The sequence below is a fragment of the Anguilla anguilla genome, chromosome 7 (assembly GCF_013347855.1).
Source record: "Anguilla anguilla isolate fAngAng1 chromosome 7, fAngAng1.pri, whole genome shotgun sequence".
NCBI classification, from domain to species: domain Eukaryota; kingdom Metazoa; phylum Chordata; class Actinopteri; order Anguilliformes; family Anguillidae; genus Anguilla; species Anguilla anguilla.
Genome location: NC_049207.1, coordinates 12,957,965 through 12,980,864, shown reverse-complemented (window position 1 = coordinate 12,980,864; position 22,900 = coordinate 12,957,965). Strand labels below are relative to the sequence as shown.

Genomic DNA, 22,900 nt, shown 5'->3' with positions numbered 1-22,900 from the left:
ACCGCGGCGCAGCGCGATGTATTTTCCTTGGTCTTTTATACGCTAGTCGGTAGCAGGATGCCCACGCATGTCTGAAACCTAGGTATCCTAATATACAATTGTTTACGGACGCAGTCAGTAAACAAATGAGATTCGGTGATAACACTTAAATTGTTACCAAAGAAATATGGATTGTACTCTGTTTAAAGTGGGTGTACATATAACTTCAGTGTAATTGTTCTAGGATACCACATCATGTTCAAATCACTCAAAACTATACTTTTTTCATTTTATTTCAAATGAAATTATAGTGTAATTGCATTGGATTACTGTTGTTTAAATACAATGTCAACTGTCATAGAAAATTCAGTAACATGATACCAATAATGTATTCTGATTGTGACGACCATTTAGCTTTTCCATTGCAAGGATCATTGCTCTTTGCCAGACTTGCGTTTCATGAAATAGAGGTTAACATTGTGGGTGTGGGTTTGGGGGAAGGGAGGGGGTGGGGGTTGTGGGTTTGTGTTCACTTTTGTGTAACAGTTTAATAGCATAAAATTATGGTGGTGTCCACAAGGGTATCATTTTGCGTTATTACCCTAACAGTGTATAGGATGATAATTACGAGCACTGGGGTGGTCTGAACCTGGTAGACCGTGGTTGGGGTGAACGAGTGAGTAAACAAGTACAGAATGGCTTTTAATAAGTGGAGTGCGTGGTCACATCAGATAAGTCCCTGGCTGTAGCCCTCCAACAGTGTAATTGGGCCCCACGTTCCTACCTTCCTTTCTCCTGTTGTATGGGCCCAACATGCAGCCCGTGGGTCCAGACCCAGGGTAGGTTATGGAATTAAGTACAGCAATCTTCAACATAATGGCCTACTTAGGGACATGGGCACTACATGTTTTATTTGTGTTTCAGTTTTAGAGTGGCACTTGCTCTTCTGCTTTGTCTGTTCGCATGTTTTATTAATTTTTTCCCATGTAAAATGGTGAAATGAGCTTCACTTTCTTTGACCAAGGATTTATCCCTCTCACTCTCCACACTAAGGGACAATTTTATGTTTTTTGTTTCTACCAATATTGTCATGTTATATTGTCCAATAATACACACAATCCAGTGGTAGTCTTGCAGGCCTGTGACTTGGCATCCAGATTGCATAGACAGACATGGTTCAAGTATGGAAAAGCATACTGCAGTGTTATAGGCAAGTTGCTCCAGGTTTAGGTGATCATTTGTTTAAGAAAGGGATGCACAACTCCTATCCTGGAGGGCTAGTCTGCTATTTGGTTTTTGTTCCAACCAATTACCATAGTTTTAGTTTTGTGGTGGCTCTATAAACCATGCTGGTTCACTCCTGTACTTTGAGCACAGTAAACTTGTTTGAACACAGTAGCAGTCTGTGGTTGCAGCTGTAGCTGGTGCGTATACAAGTGTCAGATCAAGATACGATTGAGTTACATCATTTAAGAGCTGAAGTTGGCACAAAATCCTGATAGTGTTAAACAGTTTAACCTTCAGGGTCCAAGTTGAACTATGCGGTTGTTCCCTGCACTTGGACCGTTACTTCTCTCTAAGGTTTTCGTCATACTTGTTCCTGGTTATGGTTATATACATTGTTGTATGTCGCTCTGGATAAGAGCGTCTGCCAAATGCCTGTAATGTAATGTGATGTAAACGGAACCTTGTTTAGCTCCTCTTATTTATCGGATGTGCTGTGCTTCATAGCACACTTATTAACTGTTCGGGTCATCACGTCCACTAGTCAGTGGAGGGAAAATAAACTGCCCAAGCTCAATTCTTTTCTCAATAGAATCTTTTTGTCAATTTTTTGGTCAGTAGTAAAGAAGTATTCTGCAAATTGAGATGAAAAGATCAACATGGTTTTCAGTAAGCGTTAAGCTATTAGTCATGTTTAAAGGGGCAGTTCTCCGAAAAATGAAATAATGGTGTGTTTCGACTTACCCGGAGTAGTATCTGTCCATCCAGATAGTTTTGCTGAAATTTGATTTGAGTTTTCTAGATATTCACATTAGCTGAAATTTGATTTGAGTTTTCTAGATATTCGCATTAGCTCAAATTTGATTTGAGTTTTCTAGATATTCACATTAGCTCAGTCTGATAAAATGCACCTCCTGGGTTCATCTTCATGTGGCGTCAAAGCACCCAAAATTTGGAAACTGTCTGGGTCAACAGATACTGTTCAAGGTCAGTGGAACCATACCTTGATTTCATTTTTGGGATGAACTACCATTTGAGTGGGTAATCATAATACTGGGTTCCAAACATCAGCTTTCATTTCCACAGAGCAAATGAGTTCCACAGTAAGATTTTAGTGATTTAGGCTAATATTTGGATTCTTTTGTCATTTAAAAAATGTGTAATATTAGTTCTGACATTTTAATGAATGTTATCTGTGGTCACTTTTACACAGTGAAATGCTGCATAGGAACTAAGACTATGTACCTTTATGAGCTTTAGATGTGGAGTAAGGGATTATAAACATTTCTAATAGTGTAAAATTAGCGGGACCTTAGTGAACAGGTTTCAAACGAACAATCTTTGTCTTTTTGTATTTTGCAATATTATATGTCAACAAAACTTTGTGTTAAGTTGTTGAACAATGTTAATTTTGTTGCGGTTCGGGAGGCACAAAGGTGTTTAGAAGCGTCTGGATGACTGTGTTGTGAGGTCCTTTCGAGCAATACTTAATCCTACATTCAAGGGCCAATGTCCCCCAAAGGAAAGGGCAAAGGTTGTAACTGTTGTTGGGATATAATTCATCATGCTCTTCATGTGACATGATTTCAAAGTGAGTGTGGGAGCTTCCCTGGTTTCATTTTCTTCCGAGCACAGTCGTTGTGAGCCAGCCACAGTTTTGCTTTTGATGGCGGTATTTGTGTTTAAAATAACCCTTTCCTCGAAAGAGTAGTTTTTTGGATTAGTTGGTACACAAGCCATGGAACATGAACAGGTGACGTCTTCTTGGCTTCATCCATTTTTTCTCCAGTAGCAGAGCACGAGTGGTATCATCCTGCTGAAGCAGGGTGGGCTTAAATTAAGGTTCCTCAGGTTCCCCTTGCCACCTTCAAATGCCTATTACTCCTACTGTCATCAGGGATGGATACCCCTTTCCTCCAATCTGCTTGCACTCTCCTGTAATGAACTGTGTCATGAGTAGTGTGGAAAATTAGTTGCCACTGTACGTATTTGATTATAAATGCTCTAAGAGCACTACTGTACATCTGTACTTCACTCCCTTCAAATTGACCCTTTTCCAATTTCAGTGTGAAAAATGATTTTGTTTAGTTGCGTATAAAGGTAGCTTGACAACAGACAAGCTCTGTGTTGTGAGCAGTTTCTCAGCCAGAAACATAATTTGGTATAGTCTGGCTATAAATGGTATTGTGTGGCGAGTGTAAGGTGGTTCTGCCAGTTATTTTATGTTACGGGGCTTAGCATATTGGATGGGTATGGCATCTGTTTCTTCAATGGGGTGTCACTGTTTTCAGCCCAAATGTGTGCTGTTACATGCCCAGTGCCGTAAATAGCAGGTGGCCGGTACAGTAAATAGCTCTCAAATCCAGGACTAAGAGGATTGGCACCGTCGCGGGTGCGGGACAGCCCCTGGCCCGAAGGTGATCACGAGGCCACGTCTCTGTCAATGATCAACCTGGAGAGGAGAAAAGGCCCAGTGTCTGACCGGGAAGATGGAGGGGACCGGCCTTTATTCTGAGCCCAACATCGCTTATCCCCCCCCCCGGCTCTTCTCCGTCACTCTGAAATGTAAATCGCTCTTTTCAGAGAGCCGGGGCGCTCCTTAACGCCACGTTTAAAAACAAACTCAATCATGTCAGATCTTCCGCCGGCGTTCGAGCGTGAATGTGTGTGGCTTTGTTTATGAAGAATCTCCCAGTGCTCACTGTTCATAGTCGATGGTTCAAATTTGCGGAATCTTACTGTTGTCCACGTTGAGGGTTTGCTGCACTGCTTTAGCTGTGGTTCTGCTGGGGAAAGCAGGGTGGGGGGTGGGGGGGGGGGTGTGAAAGCCAAGCTGCTGCAGTCAGTAGGCCCGGTGTGTGGAGTATCTCTGGTGCCCTCCCGCTCGGGTGTGTGTGAAAGGAGGTTCTGCTCTGAACACCCACACATTTGTTCTGCAGGCAGATGTGAGTGCCGCGGACATATTTATTTTGCTTCATGGTGCATACCCTGGCGATAAATCGAGCAGGAGCGACTGGTTTAGCTACGTCTCTGGAGAAGGCCCCCCGCTATGTATGACATGAATGTGAATGCATTTCTGCAGCTGACTCTGCCGTACGTTTTGTCCTTGTGCAAGCCTTGTCGTGGAAAATGAGCTTTGTCACTAACTTGGAGAACCCTGGTTTCTTCCGTTCTAGTTTGGCATAGTGTAGCCTAGTTCACCTTGTGTAGCCTAGGTTACCTTTTATTCAGTAACTCAAGAGTATCTTCAGGCATCAGGGGCAAACGCGAGGACACCGTATGAACGATCCGCAACGCAGAGACAAACTAACCTTTTCGGGGCATGCGGGTGTTTTGAAAACTCTACTTTGGTCCCTTAAGGGGTCCTCTTGTTGTGACAATGGTGCAAGCGAAGCTTTGCAAGCCTCGTGGTTGGTTTAGATTGAGGCGGACGGGGGGCACAACGCAAGAGGTAGGAAGTGAGTTGTCCATTCCCTGAAAAAATAAACGAAACCGCTTTTCCTCTGGAATTGATCCCGGGGTGATCCACGTCAGGATCCTGTCTGACATTTCATCGGCACGGCAAGCTCAGCTTTCCAGATCATGTCCGCACTTCCCAGAACCCCCCTGCACACAGGCACATCTCCCGTACTCCAGCTGTATTTGGGGCTCATTTGTTCCGTATCCCCCCCTCGCTGATGAGATTTGAGCATTCCCAGTAAGGTAAGTCACCCTGGTCTTCGGGTTATGAGTGGCCAGTGAGTCACTGGGCAGAATAATGGAGGAGGAAAGGTCGCATTGCTCCGGGGGAAGAAACATCTTGCCCACGTTCCCTCAGAACCCCCCCCACCCCACCCCACCCCTCCTCACTCATCCACACCCCACCCCACCCCTCCTCACTCATCTCTTTTCCCCCTGTTGTTTTCTTCGCACTTTTGTCGGCGCACGCGGCTGTCGGGAGGAGGCCGCCGCTCCGCTCCGCGAGGGTGAGGGTTGCGATGTGTCCGCTCGCGGTTCCCGCTCCGCGAGGGTGGCGGTTGCGGTTGCGATGTGTCCGCTCGCGGTTCCGGAGAGGGGCGATAATGGAGGCTTTCTCTTGGCTGGCGTTCAGAAGCTGCTCCTCCGCCACATTGTTCTCCGGTTTCACTCGGAGCGTCGCTCCCGGATTCCCTGGGGCTCCGGGCGGGAGGGCCGCCGCAGGAAGAGGCCCAGCTCCACCGGGCCGGCTCCCCGCTCTTTGTCTGCCAGGAGCACGCTTGATTTCCCGGCAGTGTGGCTGTGAAATGAGCCCTGAAATCTCAGTGCCTCCGGGAGGCCCACAGCCCATCTGAATACCCCGGGGCCAGCCCCCTGCGAAACGCAGCCAGGGGGCGCTTCTCTCGAAAGGGGGAGGGGGAGGGCGAGGGGGGGGGGGGGGCCTGCACGTCGGCATTAGGCACCGGTGCTGTTTGCATATGCGTCTTCATTATCTCCCTGATGTTATCTGGAAGGGGGGGGTAGGTTGGCCTCGTTTTTGAGGGTATTTATTTAAAAGTCAGATGCGGGCGGAACTGGATAAGAGAGGTCTAATTAGCTCGAATGGTGAATTGATTAAAAGCAAGTCACTAGCAAGCCGCGGCGTCTCAAGCATCTGCTGTTATCTGTGAGAGATAAGCCGGAGCTGAGCGCGGACGCCGCTATAGCAGGGGACACCACGGACACACGGCGCACAGCGGTGAGCTGGGGTCAGCGTGGGGCACGGGATTAGACAGGGGTGTTGACTTCCCTCGGACTCGCTGGCCAAAGCCCTGAAAGAGGAATTACACCAGCGGGCTATTTCCAGCCCTTTCTGTTTCCCCTGCTGCCGGAACTGGCTGAAACCGCCTCAGACTGCCTCGTTGCACACGAGGGTGCACTGCTCACCGATGGCGGTGTGCGGACAAACTCATCAGCCGCCGCTGAGGTTCAAAGGGCACGCCCGACTACCGCCCAGCGGCAGGGCATTTTATTTCTGTTATTATGGTCTGGCGTTGGAGTGAGACTCTTTAGCGGTCGCTGAACACGGTGATACCGTGAATCACGCTGAGCAGCTGGACGTGAACAGCCCTGACTGTGGCTGCTAGTGCACTGCTGCTGGATACCTTAACACTTCCTCAGGTGAACACTCACCCCCCCCCCCCCCCAGTGCCCAAGTCATGCTAAACCTGTGCTATCCTACCAAAATACATTGCAGCATAACCCCAGTGGAAGTTTGACAGTATGGTGATTGTGATGAATTGTAGGATAGAGAGAGTAGGGTAATGGCTATGGAGCACGTCACCAGTTTCCTCCTGAGTCCAGACGCCAAATATGTGCTGAGGGTGGCCTAGGCTCGATATAATCCTGTGCTGCACTCATTTTGGTGTTGGGGAGGAATTGGTGACAGGCAGTTTCTTCCCCCGTCTTCCCAGTGCTTCAGTTCAGTCTTGTGTGGAAATTTCCTTTCGCTCGACACCACTCTACACAGGGTGGCGATTAGTGCTGACGGACATTTGGCCACGGCGGTGATCGATCCCGTCAGGGCAACGGTTTATTGGCTGTAGCTGTGGCGTTCTGCCCCCCCCCCCCTCCACACACACACACACTCCCTCGCCCCCTGCCCCCCCCCCCCTCCTCCACACACACGCCTGCACCCTCTGAGGCCCTTTTCTCCCGGCACAACCTGCGACGCGCTGTGTGCCAGCAGTAAACACGGCGCATTCACGCGGCCCCGGCTCTCTGCGGCTCCCGGCCCAGCCCTGGCAGCACCATGACTAAACCCCAGATGGTGGCTCTTTCTTCCCCTTTCCCCTGGAGGGTGGAGGTGCGCTGGCTGGGCTCCTTTTCTTTCAGGCTCTGCGGGCTGAATGTAAGGGGGGAGATTTAGGCCCGTTAGGTCTGCCAGAGAGGGGGGCCGAGGACGACTCCCTTTTTTTCCCCCTCTCTCCTCGTTCGAACAAAAGGGCCGATGAGAACCCCGAGATTAGGACACGGCGTCACGCGGTCACGCACCGGGCCCCCGGTCTGAGGCGCGGTCACGCACCGGGCCCCCGGTCTGAGGCGCGGTCACGCACCGGGCCCCCGGTCTGAGGCGCGGTCACGCACCGGGCCCCCGGTCTGAGGCGCGGTCACGCACCGGGCCCCCGGTCTGAGGCGCGGTCACGCACCGGGCCCCCGGTCTGAGGCGCGGTCACGCACCGGGCCCCCGGTCTGAGGCGCGGTCACGCACCGGGCCCCCGGTCTGAGGCGCGGTCACGCACCGGGCCCCCGGTCTGAGGCGCGGTCACGCACCGGGCCCCCGGTCTGAGGCGCGGTCACGCACCGGGCCCCCGGTCTGAGGCGCGGTCACGCACCGGGCCCCCGGTCTGAGGCGCGGTCACGCGCCGGGCCCCCGGTCTGAGGCGCGGTCACGCTTCGGGCCCCTGGTCTGTGGCGCGGACGCGCCGGCGCGGTTGTCGTGCCGGGCCGGGGGGGAGGCCGGGGGCCGCCCGCAGCCAGAGCCCCACGGCCTGTGTGGAATTAGAGCTCCTTCCCTTTGATGTGAGGCTTGGAGCCCCCAGCGGAGGGCCGTGCGGTTTGGGGCGGAAGCGGACGTCCGCTGCGGGATGGGCAGCATCAGTAAACGATGGGTCATCGGGCCGCGGCTGAGGCGCTGAGTGCTGCCGCTTTAAAAGGATCAGCCGTTGTGCTGGATGTTCTTTACAAGCGTCTTTACCTTTTAACCCAGCGCTGCTGTCAGGAGCCCCGATCGCCACAGAGAGCCCCGCTTCATCTGCCTCTTAGCAACCGCACCACAGAGCAGCGCTGCAGCACAGCGTTAATATATTAGCTTCACACTTGGCACCCACACAGCACAGCCGCACAGCTGCTGTTAAGTTAGTGGGCGCACCTGCTAGTACACAGCACTGACAGAGCCGGCGTTAATACAGTAGCTAAACAACACCAACACTACACACTCACTCAGCCACTGTTAACATAGGAACTGGTGGCTCACACCGACACTGCCCCATTAACACAAGAACTATACGCTCACACAGATCATTAACACAGGAACTATACGCTCACACCAATACAGCACCATTAACACAGGAACTATACGCTCACACAGATCATTAACACAGGAACTACAAGCTCACACCGATACAGCACCTTTAACACAGGAACTATACGCTCACACAGATCATTAACACAGGAAATGTGCGCCCACAGAGATACTGAACAATCAACACAGGAACTGTGCGCTCACAGAGATACACCCCCATTAACACAGGAACTCTGTGCTCGCAGGCATACAGCACCATTAACACAGGAACTCTGTGCTCGCAGAGATCATTAACACAGGAACTCTGCTCGCAGGGATACAGCACCATTAACTCAGTAGCCCCACGGTGCATTCTGCGGCGCAGACCCTCCCCCAGCCCTGAGTGACAGGCAGCAGGAGTGCGTGGTGCTGGGGGGTGAGGGGCCGGCGCTCTCTCAGCTTTACTTCAGTCCTCTCCATTGTTGCTGCTCCCCATGGCTCCTTCTCTCTGTCTCCAGTCTGGGGCTGTCTCTCTCTCTACCCCCCACTCGTTCCCCCTTTCTCTCTTTCTTGCTTTCCCTCTCTCCCTCCCTCCCACTCACTCTCTTTGCCCCTCTTTCCCCCACTCTTTTTCCCCCTCTTATTCCCTCCCTCATTTGCCCTCTTTCCCTTTCTGTTTCTCTCTCTCTTGCTCTGTTTCTCTCTCTCTCTCACTCTGTTTCTCTCTCCCCCTCCCTCTCTCTCTCTCTCTCTCTCTCTCTCAGGGGGCAGGTGACCTAACCCCTGTCCTGGTCCGCTCACCTTCAGTCGAGGCTCACTACAGTTCACCTAAGACCATGTTCTGGGGTGTGTGAAATCCTGTTGTGCATTGCGTGCATTGTGTGTGCTTGTCTGCGTGGGAGTGTTTGCATGATGCAAGAGCGTGAGCGGCGGCCGCGGGCGCTGGCGGAGCCGAGTGGCATCATCTCCGGCCTTCCCACAGACGGCCCGGGGGGGGGGGGGGCGCGCCGCTCCGCGCTGCGCGGTTACCGGCGGGAATGTCACCCCACCGCCCTGGGACCGCCGAGGGAGGGGCGAGGGGTGCCGGAGGCACAGGCAGGGGGAGACGCGTGGGACCCGGGGCACACGGGAGACGAGGAGGAGGAGGAGGTGAGGGAGGGAGGGAGGGAGGGAGAGAGGGGGCTCAGAGCAGTGCAGAACAAAGGCTCTGCCGGATCAGCTCGTCGGATCCGGAGGAACTGTACTTCTGAAGAGATGCGTCACCTGTTCCGGGAAGCGTGTCAGATGATGTCACTTCCTGGGCACTCCTCTTTAAACTCCCCTTTCAGCCTGTGCTGGCTGCTCATTCTCAGCGTTGGTATCAGGACGCTTTGGGTCGCGGCTGGTTCTTGTGTTGCCTGGGGTTTGCGCATCGGGTTCAGTGTCGGCTAATGCCTCAGTGTCCAGTGCGGTTGTTGTTTCCATTCCCCTCACTGAATTAAAATTGGGCTCGGCACTCCTTGGATTCAGCTAATCCATTTGAATCTGAGAGCAGGGATTCCAGTCACACCAGGTCTTGTGCCCACTGTCTACAAAAAATGCCCTGTGCAGCCAGGCCTGGATTACATTTTCTGAGAATAGTGTATAGTGTAGTTCTTGTTTCTGTGTTCTGTGTTGCCTGCCTAACGAGGGTAATGATCTGGTCCCTCTCTGGAGAGGGTCTGAGCTGGTACACCTGCTCTGAGGGCTTCTGCCTATCCAAGTGTGTTCCTCATCAATTTCAAAGCAGGTGACACAGAGAGGGGTCAGGCCACAGATGGACAGATCTGTAAAAAAAAGAAAAAAAAAAAAAAGAAGAAAGGCCAGTTGCTCAGTTGCTTCCAAAGCCATCTTGTTCACAGATGTGTCATCCCCAACCCCAGCCGTCCCCCTACGGTTAAACCTGACTGAACATGAGTGGTTCAGCTTGGGGCGTCCCATCTCAGATGGGGAGGGGACGCTCGGTCAAAAGCTGGCCCGCCCCGCTGAACCGCACCGCACTTCGTAAAAGCGGGGTCCCCCAGCGCTCCCGTACGGGGGGACGTCCCGGCCCTGGAGCGTCTTAGAAGAGCACGGCGGCTCGAGCTCGGGCGCCCGTTTCCAGGCCCCGCCGGCTGCAGTTTAATGGGGCCGCCATGTTTGTGCTCACCACGGCTGAGAACACAAGCGCTCCCCGAGCGGGGGACGGGGCGGGGTGGAGGGGGGGGGGGGGTGCGTCCACCGGGCCGGCGGCCATGCAGAACCGCCCGCCTCGGAGAGAGGAAGTCGGCGATATCACACTTCAGGGGCGCAGGATGCAGCCCCCTGGAAAAAAAACCCCCCTGCCCCTCAAGTTAATGATCCTCACACTGTCCTGGACAATGATCTCATCTCCAGGAAGTCCCCCCCCCCTTCACTCGCACCCCCCCTAAAATACTCCTCACACCTGCCCCTGACATTGAGACAGATACCTCCCCCCTCCCTAGGAGACTGGAGCGGACTCCTCTTGACTGGAACCAGCAATAAAACTGAGTAGGGGCTTCTAGTGTGAGTGGTTGGAGGGGAAGTTGGTGGGGGTTGGGGGGGGCTGTCTTTTGTGAGGAAGGCCATTAGTCAGGTGATTAAGGCTTCTCTCTCCCTCTCTTCTGTTCAGTGTAAAATACACTCAGACCCACAGCCAACCCCCCCCCCCCCCCCCCCCCCAGACACACACTCGCACACACACACACACACACACACAAACACACACTCACGCACACACTCTCTCGCTTGCCCCTCCCCCGTCACGGTGGTGCTGTGGAAGTGAGTCTCCCATGGCGATGGGCTGTGAGGCATTCCAGGCCCCCCTCCAGCCCTGGTCTGGTTAAGGTCAGAAGTGCAGAGGTGGCTGAAGGAATGCCTGTGAAAGGAGGGGTCCTGTGGACGGCCTGCGCGATTGTTCTTCTCGCCCACCGTTGGCCGAGCTCGAGTGTGTTTGAGTGTGTGTGTGTGTGTGTGTGTGTGTACGCGTGCACTGGAGGCTTTTAGCTGGGGGTTGATCAGGTGGCACAGACTTCAGCGGTCGTTGGAATGTGCGTTTTCCTGTCTTGAGTGCGTCTCCACGACGCCCCGGGGCCTCGGGGCTCCCTGCAGGAGGTGCCTCCTCCCCCTGGTGTGTGATCAGCCTTGAGGAGAGAAGCAGGGAGGAGCAGTTCTTCTGCTCTCGGTCTTGCTTCGCTTCGTGTCTCTCTTCGCGTCGTGATCGTCGGCAGAAAAGCCTCGCCGATCTCTTCGGCGTTCTCCGGCGTAGGAACTGTCCCTGTGTCATGTAAATGGGATCGCCAGGTTCGCCACCGTGCTGTAATGTAATTGCTTTAAAGGCTGTGAGCCTCAGGTTTGGTGGCTCCAGCTGCCGGTGTGGAGCCCCAGGGGGATATCCTGCTTCAATGGCAGTCATAAAGCACTTAACATTACTAACTCACTTTCCCCTGGACGGCCGTCCTGTAAAAAGTATTCAGGGCTTAAATGCGCTAGCCTGAAGCGCTAACTTGGTGTCCTCCTGTTAGACAGCATGTCTGTACCCCTCTCTGCCAAACAGAGCCCTCTGGACAGGGGGCTGTACCCCTCACCCCTGAACAGGGGGCTGTACCCCTCTCCCCTGGACATAGGGGCTGTACCCCTCACCCCTGAATAGGGGGGCTGTAATGATTGGCAGCACTGCTCTTGGCAGACAGAGGCGCAGCCTTTGCGGACTCTTCAGTTGTCAGAGCTGATGCAGCTGAGGCTGCCTGAGGGACTGATGAGCTGAGCTGGGTGTGGGGGGGGGGGGGGGTGGCGATGATGAGGAGCAGTGGGGGGCGGACGGGGGAGGGGGAGTGGTGGGGGCAGAAGAATAAGGAGCCCTGGCAGGGGGGTGTGGGTGAGCTAAATGAGGAGCTGTGCTCTGAGCGAAGACTGACCGTGTTCTCATACGCACGCACGCTCAGAGACATCACACAAGATCATTCTGCTGGATTCTGCTAACCCACCTTTGATAGCAGTTCTAAACAATCAGCTTCACCATGTATAGCAGCGCTACTCAACTCCAGGTCCTACGGGCTGCAGTGTCTGCAGGTATTCCGTCCTTCCAAACAATACACCATTTGATTTCAGTAATTATTTTACCGCCTTGACTCGAAGTAAGCTCGTTAGTGAAATCTGGTGGTGTAGCGCATGGTTGGAGCGAATATCTGTAGACACTGTGGCCTGCAGGACCTGGTGTTGAGTATCCTGACCGAATAGCATCATATTGGGCTGGATCAGTTTCAACCATTAAATTAACAGACGCTGTTCCCTGAACACTTTGCCCTCAGCAACCCTCTTCCTGTTTGCCTTCATTCCGGGACTTCGCTGTGCGCGCCGCATAAATCATGGCACGAATAACATCACCGATATTTCACAGATGCGTTGTGCAATCAAACGAAACCGCCTTGGGTCCGTTCGAAGGCAGGAAGCCGTGCTCTACCCAGTGAGTTTGAAGACTGCCCCGGATGCCGCTCACAATTGGGGAATGGCTTCGGTCACACCGTGCCCAAATACGAACGAGAGCCCCAGTCCATCCTTAATGCGGTCAAGTTCACATCGCGGTCACAGAAAGAACCAGCAGCACCGGGCTTGTTGTGCTGTCGAGTGTGAGACCGAACATCTTATGTTCGTGAGCAGGAGATCGCTGTTGTCCGTGTCACGCAGCCGATTGGCTGGCTGGGGAACAACCCAGGGGAAGGCTAAACCTGAAAGTCCTGCCTGCTTTGTAATGAAAGGAGGGGGAGGGGGGAATCTGTCTCCGTGTCCCAGGTTTATCAGTAACCACAACCACAACAGCTGAGCTCAGTGCCCTGCTCATTAGGAGCACATTAAGGGACGCACATGCTGCTTCAGTGTATTTTTCATGAGGCCTTGTTTGCCCCATCTTTAATACATGCTTCCGTGTCTCTGCCGTGGTGAACATGGAGTAACAGGCGGACTGACACAGGTCTTGCATTAGTGCAGCTCTTTCAGGTCTCCCCGAGACCAGCGGCCTCCGTTCCTCCACGCGCAGGGAGGCTTCTCTTTCCGCCCGAGCGCGTTCGTGTGCAGAAACGTGCGACGGGCCGCGCTGTGGATTTTGCGACCGCGGTCCGCAGAGCGAAAGCAGATTTTCGCGATGGGGGCGCGACGTGGAGTGGAGCTGGAGGAACAGCGTGTCGGGGAGAGGGGGTTTCTACGAGTTCAGCCATGTTTATAAAAGGAAAAAAATGCCGCTGATACCGCTGCTTTCTCTCTCTCTCTGGAGCGGGCGATGCGGGCACGGGGACCGCCCTTGTCGCGCGTCTGCCGCGCGGGTCGGCGAGACCGTTCCGTTCGCTCATCTCCGCTGGGTGGCGGCTTCGGCTGGTCTGGTGCGCCGCGGACACAGACGCTTCGGGGGGGTCAGACTGCTGAGAATGCGCCGCTCACGACCCCTCAGTCCTCCGCCGGTTCATTACCCTGGGGGGGGGGCAAACGGGCGGTGTCCTTTGACCTTTCCCCGCCCCCTCGCCCTACCTGAAGTACTGGTGCTCCAGAGCAGGGGGTTCTGGGCTCTTCCTGCAGACGTCCCGTAGATTAGCCGTGTGTCGAAAAGGCAGTCGGCCATTTCCTTTCAGCCGTGTGCGGTGTGTGTGGGAGCCGCTGCTTCGTGAGGCCGAGCCCTCAGCCTCTCCCGTGCGGAGCTGCTCTTTGTGGCTGAAGGCAGCTTTTGTGGAGTGGCTTTGTGCTGTCGACTCGGAGAGCCGAGCCTGTTAGTCAGGCCTCCAGGATCCTCACCTCTGACCCAGTGGCTCCAGGTGCAGCGGCGCAGTCACACCTGAGCTATGACAGGCATTCCTCCGCACCTCCACCCCCCGCCCACCCAGCGCGGCGTTCGGCGTGGAGCGCGTCCCGGCACGGTCGCCGTGAGTCACGACCGGGGCGAGTCTGGGAACGGGCTCCGCCGCCGTGACTCAGAGAGGAGTCACGCTCCGGACCTGGGGCTCGCCCAGCGAGGAGGCCTGCCCCGACACGCCCGCTTCCTGCGAGCGAGCGCAGTCATGACCCCCCCCCCCAAAACCGCACCTTCCCAAACCGCACCTTCCCAAACCCGCTTTCTGCGGAGACGCACCGTCTGGACGTGGGGCTGTTCTGCAGGACAGGACCTGTACCTGCTGAGCCTGTCTCACCCCCCCCCCCCCTTCCTCAGGCACAGCTGAGGCTGATTCTGTCGTTCCGATCCCCTCTTCTGTCCCCCTCTACACTGTGTTGCAAGCGGAATTGCCACGGCCGTAGATTGGCGGTGTAGTCCCAGTGCATTCTGGGTGCAGCCGTGGCCGTTTGATCCCGGGCCAGTTACGCGCACAGAACGGGGGGGGGGGGGAGCCTGGGGGGGGAGCCCAGCGGCTGGAGGCTCGGCGCGGTCGCTGGGGAGGGAGGGGCTGAGACGGGGAGCGCGCTCAGTGCTAATTCCCCTTCTCTGCCGGCGGAGCGGCTGGGTTGCGGGTGCTAATCCAGCGAGGGGCTCCCCGGCCGGCCCCGGGTTTGAAGTGTGATCAAAGCGCCGGCTGCGCTGATGGATGGGCCGGCCGTGTCCGCCGAGCCGTCGGGGGAACAGGAAGTGGCAGCGAGCGTGACACAGGATCTGAGCATCCTGCGGAAGGAGGGACTGACACACACACACAGCACACACACAGACGCTCACACGCGCACACACACACACACACACAGACGCACACCCCAAACACATACTCACACAAAACACACACTCACACAAAACACACCTCAAACACACACATTCTCCCTCACTCTCATACGCACGCACGCACGTCACACTTTCATACACACACACATACGCACACACCAAATGCATACACACACAGCAAACGCACACAGACATGCACACACCCCAAACACACATTCTCTCTCACTCACACACACACTTGTGTGTTCACAGTCACACCCATGCACACTAATTTATGTTAATCCGCTCACGTACTTAAGCACGCTCAAACATACACGTGGATGCATGTGACACCCACTCGCATTGTCCAGAGATGCACGCACACACACACCAGCGCACACCCAGGGCTGCGTTGAGGTTCGCACTTTGTGCAGAGCATTAATCCGGTCCGGCTGGTCCCCGGGGGAGCCCCACGCTGGGGCTTCGTGTGAGCGGATGTGTGTCCGCGAGGCTGCTTGCTGGGAGGAAGGTAGCGACCCTTCAGCTCCGTTTAACCGTTCGTCATTTAACAACCGCCGAGGCGACGGAAAGCTCTGGAAACCTGTCGTTGCAGTGGGCTGGGGGCGCTGGAGCAGGAGTTCTGCTGTGTGAGCCGCGTGTCTCTCAGACGCCAGTGATCTGTGTGACTCGGCGAAGGAGAGGGAGAGAGGTGCTTGTGTGTCTCCCTGAGCGCTAACGCTCTGGTCTCTTCCTGTTTTTTCCACCCCCTCTCTGCGCCTCGTCCTGCTGACTTTTGGCTCCTGGTTTCCGCGTCTCCGCGCAGACGGGAGGTTTGTGCGCTAACCCTGCGTGACCCCCGGGCTCTGTGAGCCCTCTCTGGAGAGGGGCGGCCATTAGCACTGAGAGGGGCTGAGTGAGGCACTCACCCAAAAGCCTGTGTGTGTGTGTGTGTGTATGGATAGGTACGTGTGTGTGTGCGTATATGTTTCGGTGTGTGTGTGTGTGTGTATGTATAGGTGTGTGTGCATGTCTGTACAGGTGTGCGTGTATACAGTTTGTATAGGTGTGTGTGTGTATGTATCTATAAGTGGGTGTGTATATGTGTAGGTGTGTGTGCATGTCTGTATTGGTGTGTTTGTGTGTATGGATAGGTGTGTCTTTGTGTGTGTGTGCGCATGTGGGAAAGGGCATAGGTGCTGAATGAGGGGAATGTAAAGAGCTGCAGTTACAGCAGAAGGAGCTCTTGAGAGGGAGGGGCTGCGGTCTCTGGCAGAGCCTTGGAAGAGGTGACTGAGAGGTTGCAGTGCATGATGGGAAGGTGTTAAAGGAAATGGACACAAGCGTGATGGAGCACTTGGCATTTGCTTTTTTGTCTGCTCGCGGCCCTCCTGCCTTTCACTCCCTCTTTCCCTCCCCCCCCCCCTTCTCTTTCTCTCTCTCTCGCTGGAGGGCTCGGTATCCTTGGGAGAGGGCGGTGCATGCTGGGAGATTGAGCGCGGCTGCCGCGGGGCTGGGCCAGGCCGGGGAGGAGGAGGTTTTTGGGGGCTCCTGCTGCCGCCTCTCCTCAGCTCCTTTGAGTGATGCAGAGTTTACTCTCCCTCTTACTAACGCTTCATAAAACCTGAATGCCATGCGCACAAAGGCGGGCAGGAGAGGGGTCAAGGCTGAACTTGAACCTGTCTTCCACCGCCGCCTGGAAGGGGCTGCCTCCCCCCCCCCCCCCACCCCCCTAAACACGCATGCACACGCAGACTGTATGTACACGCACACACACAAACACACATGCACACGCAGACTGTATGTACACGCACACACGCACACACACGCACAAACACACATGCACACGCAGACTGTATGTACACACACACACAAACACACATGCACACGCAGACTGTATGTACAGGCACACACGCACAAACACACGCAGACTGTATGTACACGCACACACACACACACACACACACACGCAGAGGTCACGACTGCCCAGAGAGAGGCGAGACAAGCGCGGTTTGATTTCTCTGAATGTGCGTAATGGCTGACTTTCTCTGAGCTGGATAGTGTGTTGTAGGGCTGCAGTGTGGGGCGATGTGGGCGTGGCTGCCGGTGTTTGTGATGCAGCTGCAGCTGAGTGCCGCGTGTTTGGTTAGCGCTGCGCAGGAGGGGTGCGCCGAGGCGCTGCTCTCCGACCCGCTGTGGTTTGAATGGATCGCTCGAACGCGTCGTGCGATGATGCTTTTTTGTGTTCAGCGAAGCGGGAGAATAGCCCATCTCCTCCCGCTGTCGCGCTAACGCCCGGGGGCTGCGGAGCGTTCTGGAAGCTCCGCTCCCTCCCCTGAGCCGCGGAGCAGAGCGCCGCACCTGCGCCCCTCCTCCTGCAGGGGGCGCCGTCCACACCCCGCGGCCCCGCCCTTTCAATGCGACGGCGCTCTCGCCTTTGAAACTCCCGCTGCGCCCGCCCTCCACCTCTGACCCCCTGACCCCTGTGCTCCACAGGAACTGGAGGAGGCCCTGCTGAAGAGGGACCAAGACTTCCTGTCCGACCTGATCGCCTCCCTGCTGCAGGGCTGCTACCAGCGGACTGACATCACGTGAGTGTCCCGCCCCCGTCGCCAGGCAACAACAACACCCCCCCCCCCCCAAACCTAATGGCCCTATGCACGCAGGCCAGGGTGCTTGTGTCCCCTTCAGTGTAATGAACATGAACACTGTCGTGCACATATTCCAGAAGCTTCCTTCACTCCCCGGCCCAGTCCTCCCCTCCTGCCCCCTTCCCTGTTTTAGCCCCCCTCCCCTGAGTTTTTTTGTTTGTTTGTTTGTTACTCGGCAGGACGTTGGCCCTCACAGGTAAATTCTGTGAAACCGTAATTCCTAAGCAAGATCGGTCTGGTTCAGTCTCCAGTTGACACGAGCCAGGTTTGGATCCGATAGCTTTTGGGCGACCTGCCCCCCCCCAGCAGTGGGGTTTTGGGAGCTGTGCTCTGGCGGGGGGGGGGGGGCGTCCGCTCTGCTGTCCACACCTCGGCGGGCGGCGCAGGACGGGCGCTTTATTGGATCAGACAGCCGCTGGCGTCCTGGGGAGGCCACGGAGCCCCCGCCTTTTCATCCGCACGCGTTACACGCCCTGCCAGAGAGAGAGAGAGAGAGGGGAGAGAGAGAGAGAGAGGGGAGAGACAGGGAGAGAGGGGAGAGAGAGAGAGAGAGAGACAGAGAGAGAGGGGAGAGACAGAGAGAGGGAGAGAGAGAGGGAGAGAGGAGAAAAAGAGGGGAGAGAGACTGGAGAGAGAGGGGAGAGAGAGAGAGAGAGAGACAGGGAGAGAGGGGAGAGAGGAGAGAGACAGAGAGAGGGGAGAGAGAGTGAGAGAGAGACAGAGAGAGGGGAGAGACAGGGAGAGGGGAGAGAGGAGAGAGACAGAGAGAGGGGAGAGAGAGTGAGAGAGAGACAGAGAGAGGGGAGAGACAGGGAGAGGGGAGAGAGACAGAAGAGAAAGAGAGACAGAGGAGAGAGAGGGGAGAGAGAGAGAGTGAGAGAGAGGGGGGGGGAGAGAGAGAGGGAGGGCAGCCTGCAGCTGTGTGAAAGTGCACTCTGCTCTTTCAAGATAAGCCATTCTTTCTCTCTTTCTCTCTGCCGCCCCCCCCCCACCCCCACCCCCACCCCACCCCGAGCTGCTGCACTTATTCTCACCCCTGCCCCGTCCCCTTGTCTCTGTGCATCTGAGCAGGAGCTCAAGGTCTTCACGGGTCCGAATGAATCAAACCCGACCTGACCCGGAACCAAGGCTTATTTACCCTCCCTGATAGTAACCCCCCCCCAAAAAAACCCCACCATAATGGGAGCCGGCCCCTGAAAAGGGCCACATGCCTCCCTTACCCGGGAGCCTCTACAGTACGAGCGCATAAATCACATTTTATTACGCGTCGCAACAAAAGGCCAAATGGAATTGAGACATAATGTGTGTGTTTTGTAAAACAAATACCTTGAAAGGCAGCCATTTGCAAGTGAATGCTCTGCCCCCCCTCCCCTCACCCCCAGACCCTCCATTGTTGAGTCCTGGTGGATTCTGGATCCGCATTAAAGACCAAATGAAGTTCCTCGTCAATGGTTTTTTTGTGTCCCAATTCAACATTCATCATTCGATGTGATGTAAATGGGCTTGTTTTATTGACCTTTTGGAATATTAAGAATATGCATTTCCCGTTTAAAAAAAAAAGCAGAAAGAAAAAGAAAAAGAAAAAAACCGTGTACCTAAAGAGAAGGGGGAGTCGCTGGGGATTGTGATGGTGTAATGTGATCCCTCATTGAGTGTCAGATGTGCCATTGTTATGGTCTCGTGCAAAGCCATCTTAATTGCGATGTTACTAATTGGCAGCAATTGACCTTTGAACCGTGTGAAAAAAATCTTGGGTGGGGAGGGGGGCGGAGGACAGGAAGTTGGTAGCTGTGTTTGATTGAAGGCGAGGTGCGGCCGCGCGCGTGTTTGTACTGTAAATGTAAACGAGGCTCTCGCCCCCCCCCCCCCGTCCCCCCGCACCCCAGACCCCAGGCCTTCAGCAGCTACCTGGATGACATCATCAACTACCGCTGGGAGCTTGAGGAGGGGAAGCCCAACCCGCTGCGGGAGGGCCCCTTCGAGGAGCTGGCTCTCCGCACGCAGGTGGAGCTGCTGCACCGGCTGTGCGACTACCGCCTGGATGCCGCCGACGTCTTCGACCTGCTCAAGGTGTGCAGAGTGTTTCACCGAAGGATTATGGGAGATGGAGTCCAGAGCTCAACGAGCGCACCCCCAAATACGATGCTCTGGACTACGTCTCCCATTATGCTTTCTGCACGAATGCGGTGTGTTGTGTTTCAGTCGGTGCCTCTGCTTCTGAGAGACATCACTGCTGTGTCCACCTTTCTTTCCTGCCTGTTTAGCAGACACTGCAGAAACGCATGTCATTAGGAGAGAGCGGGCAGATTGCCAAGTGGATTATGGGTATTTTCTAAATGTGTTTTTACATTTTTTAACGCCATTAAATACAGACGAGTTGGCCTCATGATGTGATGTGCATAAATGTGTTAAGACCCTCTGAATGTGGCTCGTTATTTCCGCTGCTTTTAAAAGCGCTACGTCCAGATAATGGAGCATCTCCTATTTGCTTTCCTCGGCTGCCTTGAATCGCTCTTAATTATGTCAGCAGGTGAAAAATCGCCGGAGGAACTCTTAGTTTTTGTTTGGGCAATTAACCGCATTACTGTCTGAAGTTTAATGACATATTCATCTCCTTAGTATGACTCCACTCATAATTTTCTTTTAAAATCTGAAACGTCTTCAGGTGTATGTTTGCTACCAGTATGTGTTCTTGTAAGCAATTGGTTAAAATGCAGTGTGCTGTGATGTGAAGATTTGGTCGTGTCGATTCGTCCAATCCCAGGGCCTAGATGCGGACAGCTTGCGGGTGGAGCCGCTGGGGCAGGATGGGAACGGGGCCCTCTACTGGTACTTCTATGGCACGCGCATGTACAAGGAGGAACCCGTTCGGCCAAAGCCTGGCGAGCTCCGGTAAGGGGGGGATGCTGAGGAGGAGGTGGGGATGGGGGGGGGGGTGGTTTCAGGTCAGTGCCCAGCCTCTGCCAGGGTCTCCGACCAGCTTTGTCCAATCGGCGTGTGCGGGGGCGGGGCCACGACCAGCAGATTCTAAACGGCGCGGTTAACTGGCCTTCTCTCGCCTTTGCAGCGAACCTCCTGAGGTGAAAATGCCAGAGAAACGGAAACGGGGAAGGCCACCAAAGAAGAAGAAGCTGGAGGAACAACAGCTGAGGTATTTATTATATATGAAATTGTATGATATTATATGAGTATTTATATTACATGGGGTGGTTGCCTGATATGCTTTCCCCTCCCAAAGACTCCATTCTGCTGTGGAATTCCCCATATTTGGACAGTCTGTCGCACTACCCCCCTTCTGTCAGAAAATGGTTTCTCCTCTTTCTTCCTGATTGGCTGCATGGGCTTGCTGCAGGTCTCTGCTGTGGCTCTTGGTGATTGCTGCAGTGTGGGGTTTGACAGTAGGCAGCACTAGAACCGTAGGCGTGACAGGGTTCTGGTGCAGGAACACAGTGTGGGGGTCGCAGCTGTCCTACAGGACCAGCCCAGGGGGGGCAGCTGTGTGGAAGGGCTCATCTGGGGGGGGGGGGGGGGGGATATGAGACTCCCCCCGCTCCTGTTCCCATCCCAGCCCACGGGCTGCAGCTGGCGGCCATCATGGCTGCCCCTGGCTGTGTTCAGTGCTAACCACGACGTGCGGTCTGTTCCACAGCGAGCTGAACAGTGTGCTGAAGGAGGAGAACGGAACACCAGACCTGCACCTAGGAGCGGGTGAGTGGGTCTGGAGGCTGTCCTAACACTGCTTATTAGTGGTGTGAAAGATGGGTCACTGTGAACATGGGAGTCTGTTGATATATTATTAGTCCTGAGACACCATAAACATCCTTGAACACCATTAATATGACAGTAGTCAGGTTGTGGCGATGATGAGGACAGTAATGGTGGTGCTCAGGATGCTAATAGAAAGTGGTGGTGGTGTTCAGGATGGTAATGTAGGGTAGGTTTGGTGCTCATGGTTATTATGGTTCTGTAGTATAGGGGTGGTGTTCAGGGCGGTGTTGAGGGTGGTTATAGTGTTAATGAGGAGGGTAATGGTTCTGGTCTCCCCCTCCCCCAGAGAGGGAGCGTGGGGCCTGGTCCCTGGCCTGTGCCACCGAGGACCAGTGGCTCAGTCTGGCCGACAGCATCAAGGACAAGGCCTCGCCCCAGGACCGCCACCTGTACCGCATCATCAGCCACAACTTCCTGCCCGAGATCAGGAGCATGATCGAGCACAAGGTGGGTCTCTACATAACCGCCACACTGAGGTCTGCTCCTGGAGCATGATCCAGCACAAGGTGGGTCTCTACATAACTGCCACACTGAGGTCTGCTCCTGGAGCATGATCCAGCACAAGGTGGGTCTCTACATAACTGCCACACTGAGGTCTGCTCCTGGAGCATGATCCAGCACAAGGTGGGTCTCTACATAACCGCCACACTGAGGTCTGCTCCCTGTACATAACCGCCACATTTGTGTCTGCTCCTGGAGCATCATCGAGCATGAGGAGAGTCTGTGTACATAACCGCCACACTTGCGTCTGTGGTTGGTAGCCACAGCGCTCCGAGTCTGTGCTCTGCACGCTGTGAACTGGGGCTTGATAAATGCGAGCTGAAGGGCGTGTGGAGCAGCTGCAGGTGTGTGTGTGTGTGTGTGTGTGTGTGTGACTCACACCCACAGCCCCCGGAGGTAGCTTAGCCTGCACTCAGCATGGTGTCATCCCTGAGTGTACAGCTGCTCTGGAGGAGAAACTGAAGTTTTGGAGACTTTGTTTTCAGTTGTAGGTAAACGGGCTAACACATGCCCTCGCAAGTGTTTGTAAGGTGGGGAGTATCCAAAAACGTTTTTAAAGAAAACATTACTCGATCCACCAAAACCAAAGCGAGTTGTTTAATCTCCATTCCTGCTAGTCTGGCCCAGACCCACCCGTGCGGCGGTCTCAGCTGCCGCGGACCAGCTGCGGGCGAAGGCCGGTTTTGGGAGGTCACCGCCGAGGGGGGGGGGGGCGGGGCTTGCCCCCTTGACGGACGGCCAGCAGCGCTCCCGCTGGCCGGCCTCCCTCCTGAGTGCTGACGCCGGAGACGGTCCGGCTTCCCGCTGATTAACGGCTGCCGGTAATGCGGTGTTAAAAGAAGAGTCAACCGCGGACTGGTGGGGGGGGAGGGGGGGTGGAGGAAGAGCGGGAGGAGCACGAGGAGGAGGAGGAGGAGGAGGAGGAGGGGGAGGGGGCTGTGCTTTGTCTGGCTGCTCCGGCCCGGTCGCCGTCCTCCCCACTCTCTACGCGCCTGTCAGAGCTCCTCCCCCCGCAGTGCTGAGCCTGGCTCGCGCCGCTGACTGATCGCTTGTGACAGCGGCTGCAAAGGCCACATGGCTGCTCCCCACGGCCGCTCC

At 55.0% G+C, this 22,900-nt stretch overlaps 1 protein-coding gene across 1 annotated transcript in view; it reads left to right on the top strand.

The window, feature by feature from the left end:
• The window catches only part of LOC118231133 (cat eye syndrome critical region protein 2), a 36,103-nt gene that overhangs the window by 2,058 nt on the left and 11,145 nt on the right, over nucleotides 1–22,900 (top strand). The window contains 6 exon segments of the mRNA XM_035424669.1: nucleotides 17,379–17,473; nucleotides 19,420–19,603; nucleotides 20,298–20,425; nucleotides 20,601–20,684; nucleotides 21,183–21,241; nucleotides 21,588–21,748. Coding sequence (XP_035280560.1) covers nucleotides 17,379–17,473; nucleotides 19,420–19,603; nucleotides 20,298–20,425; nucleotides 20,601–20,684; nucleotides 21,183–21,241; nucleotides 21,588–21,748 — 711 coding nt within the window.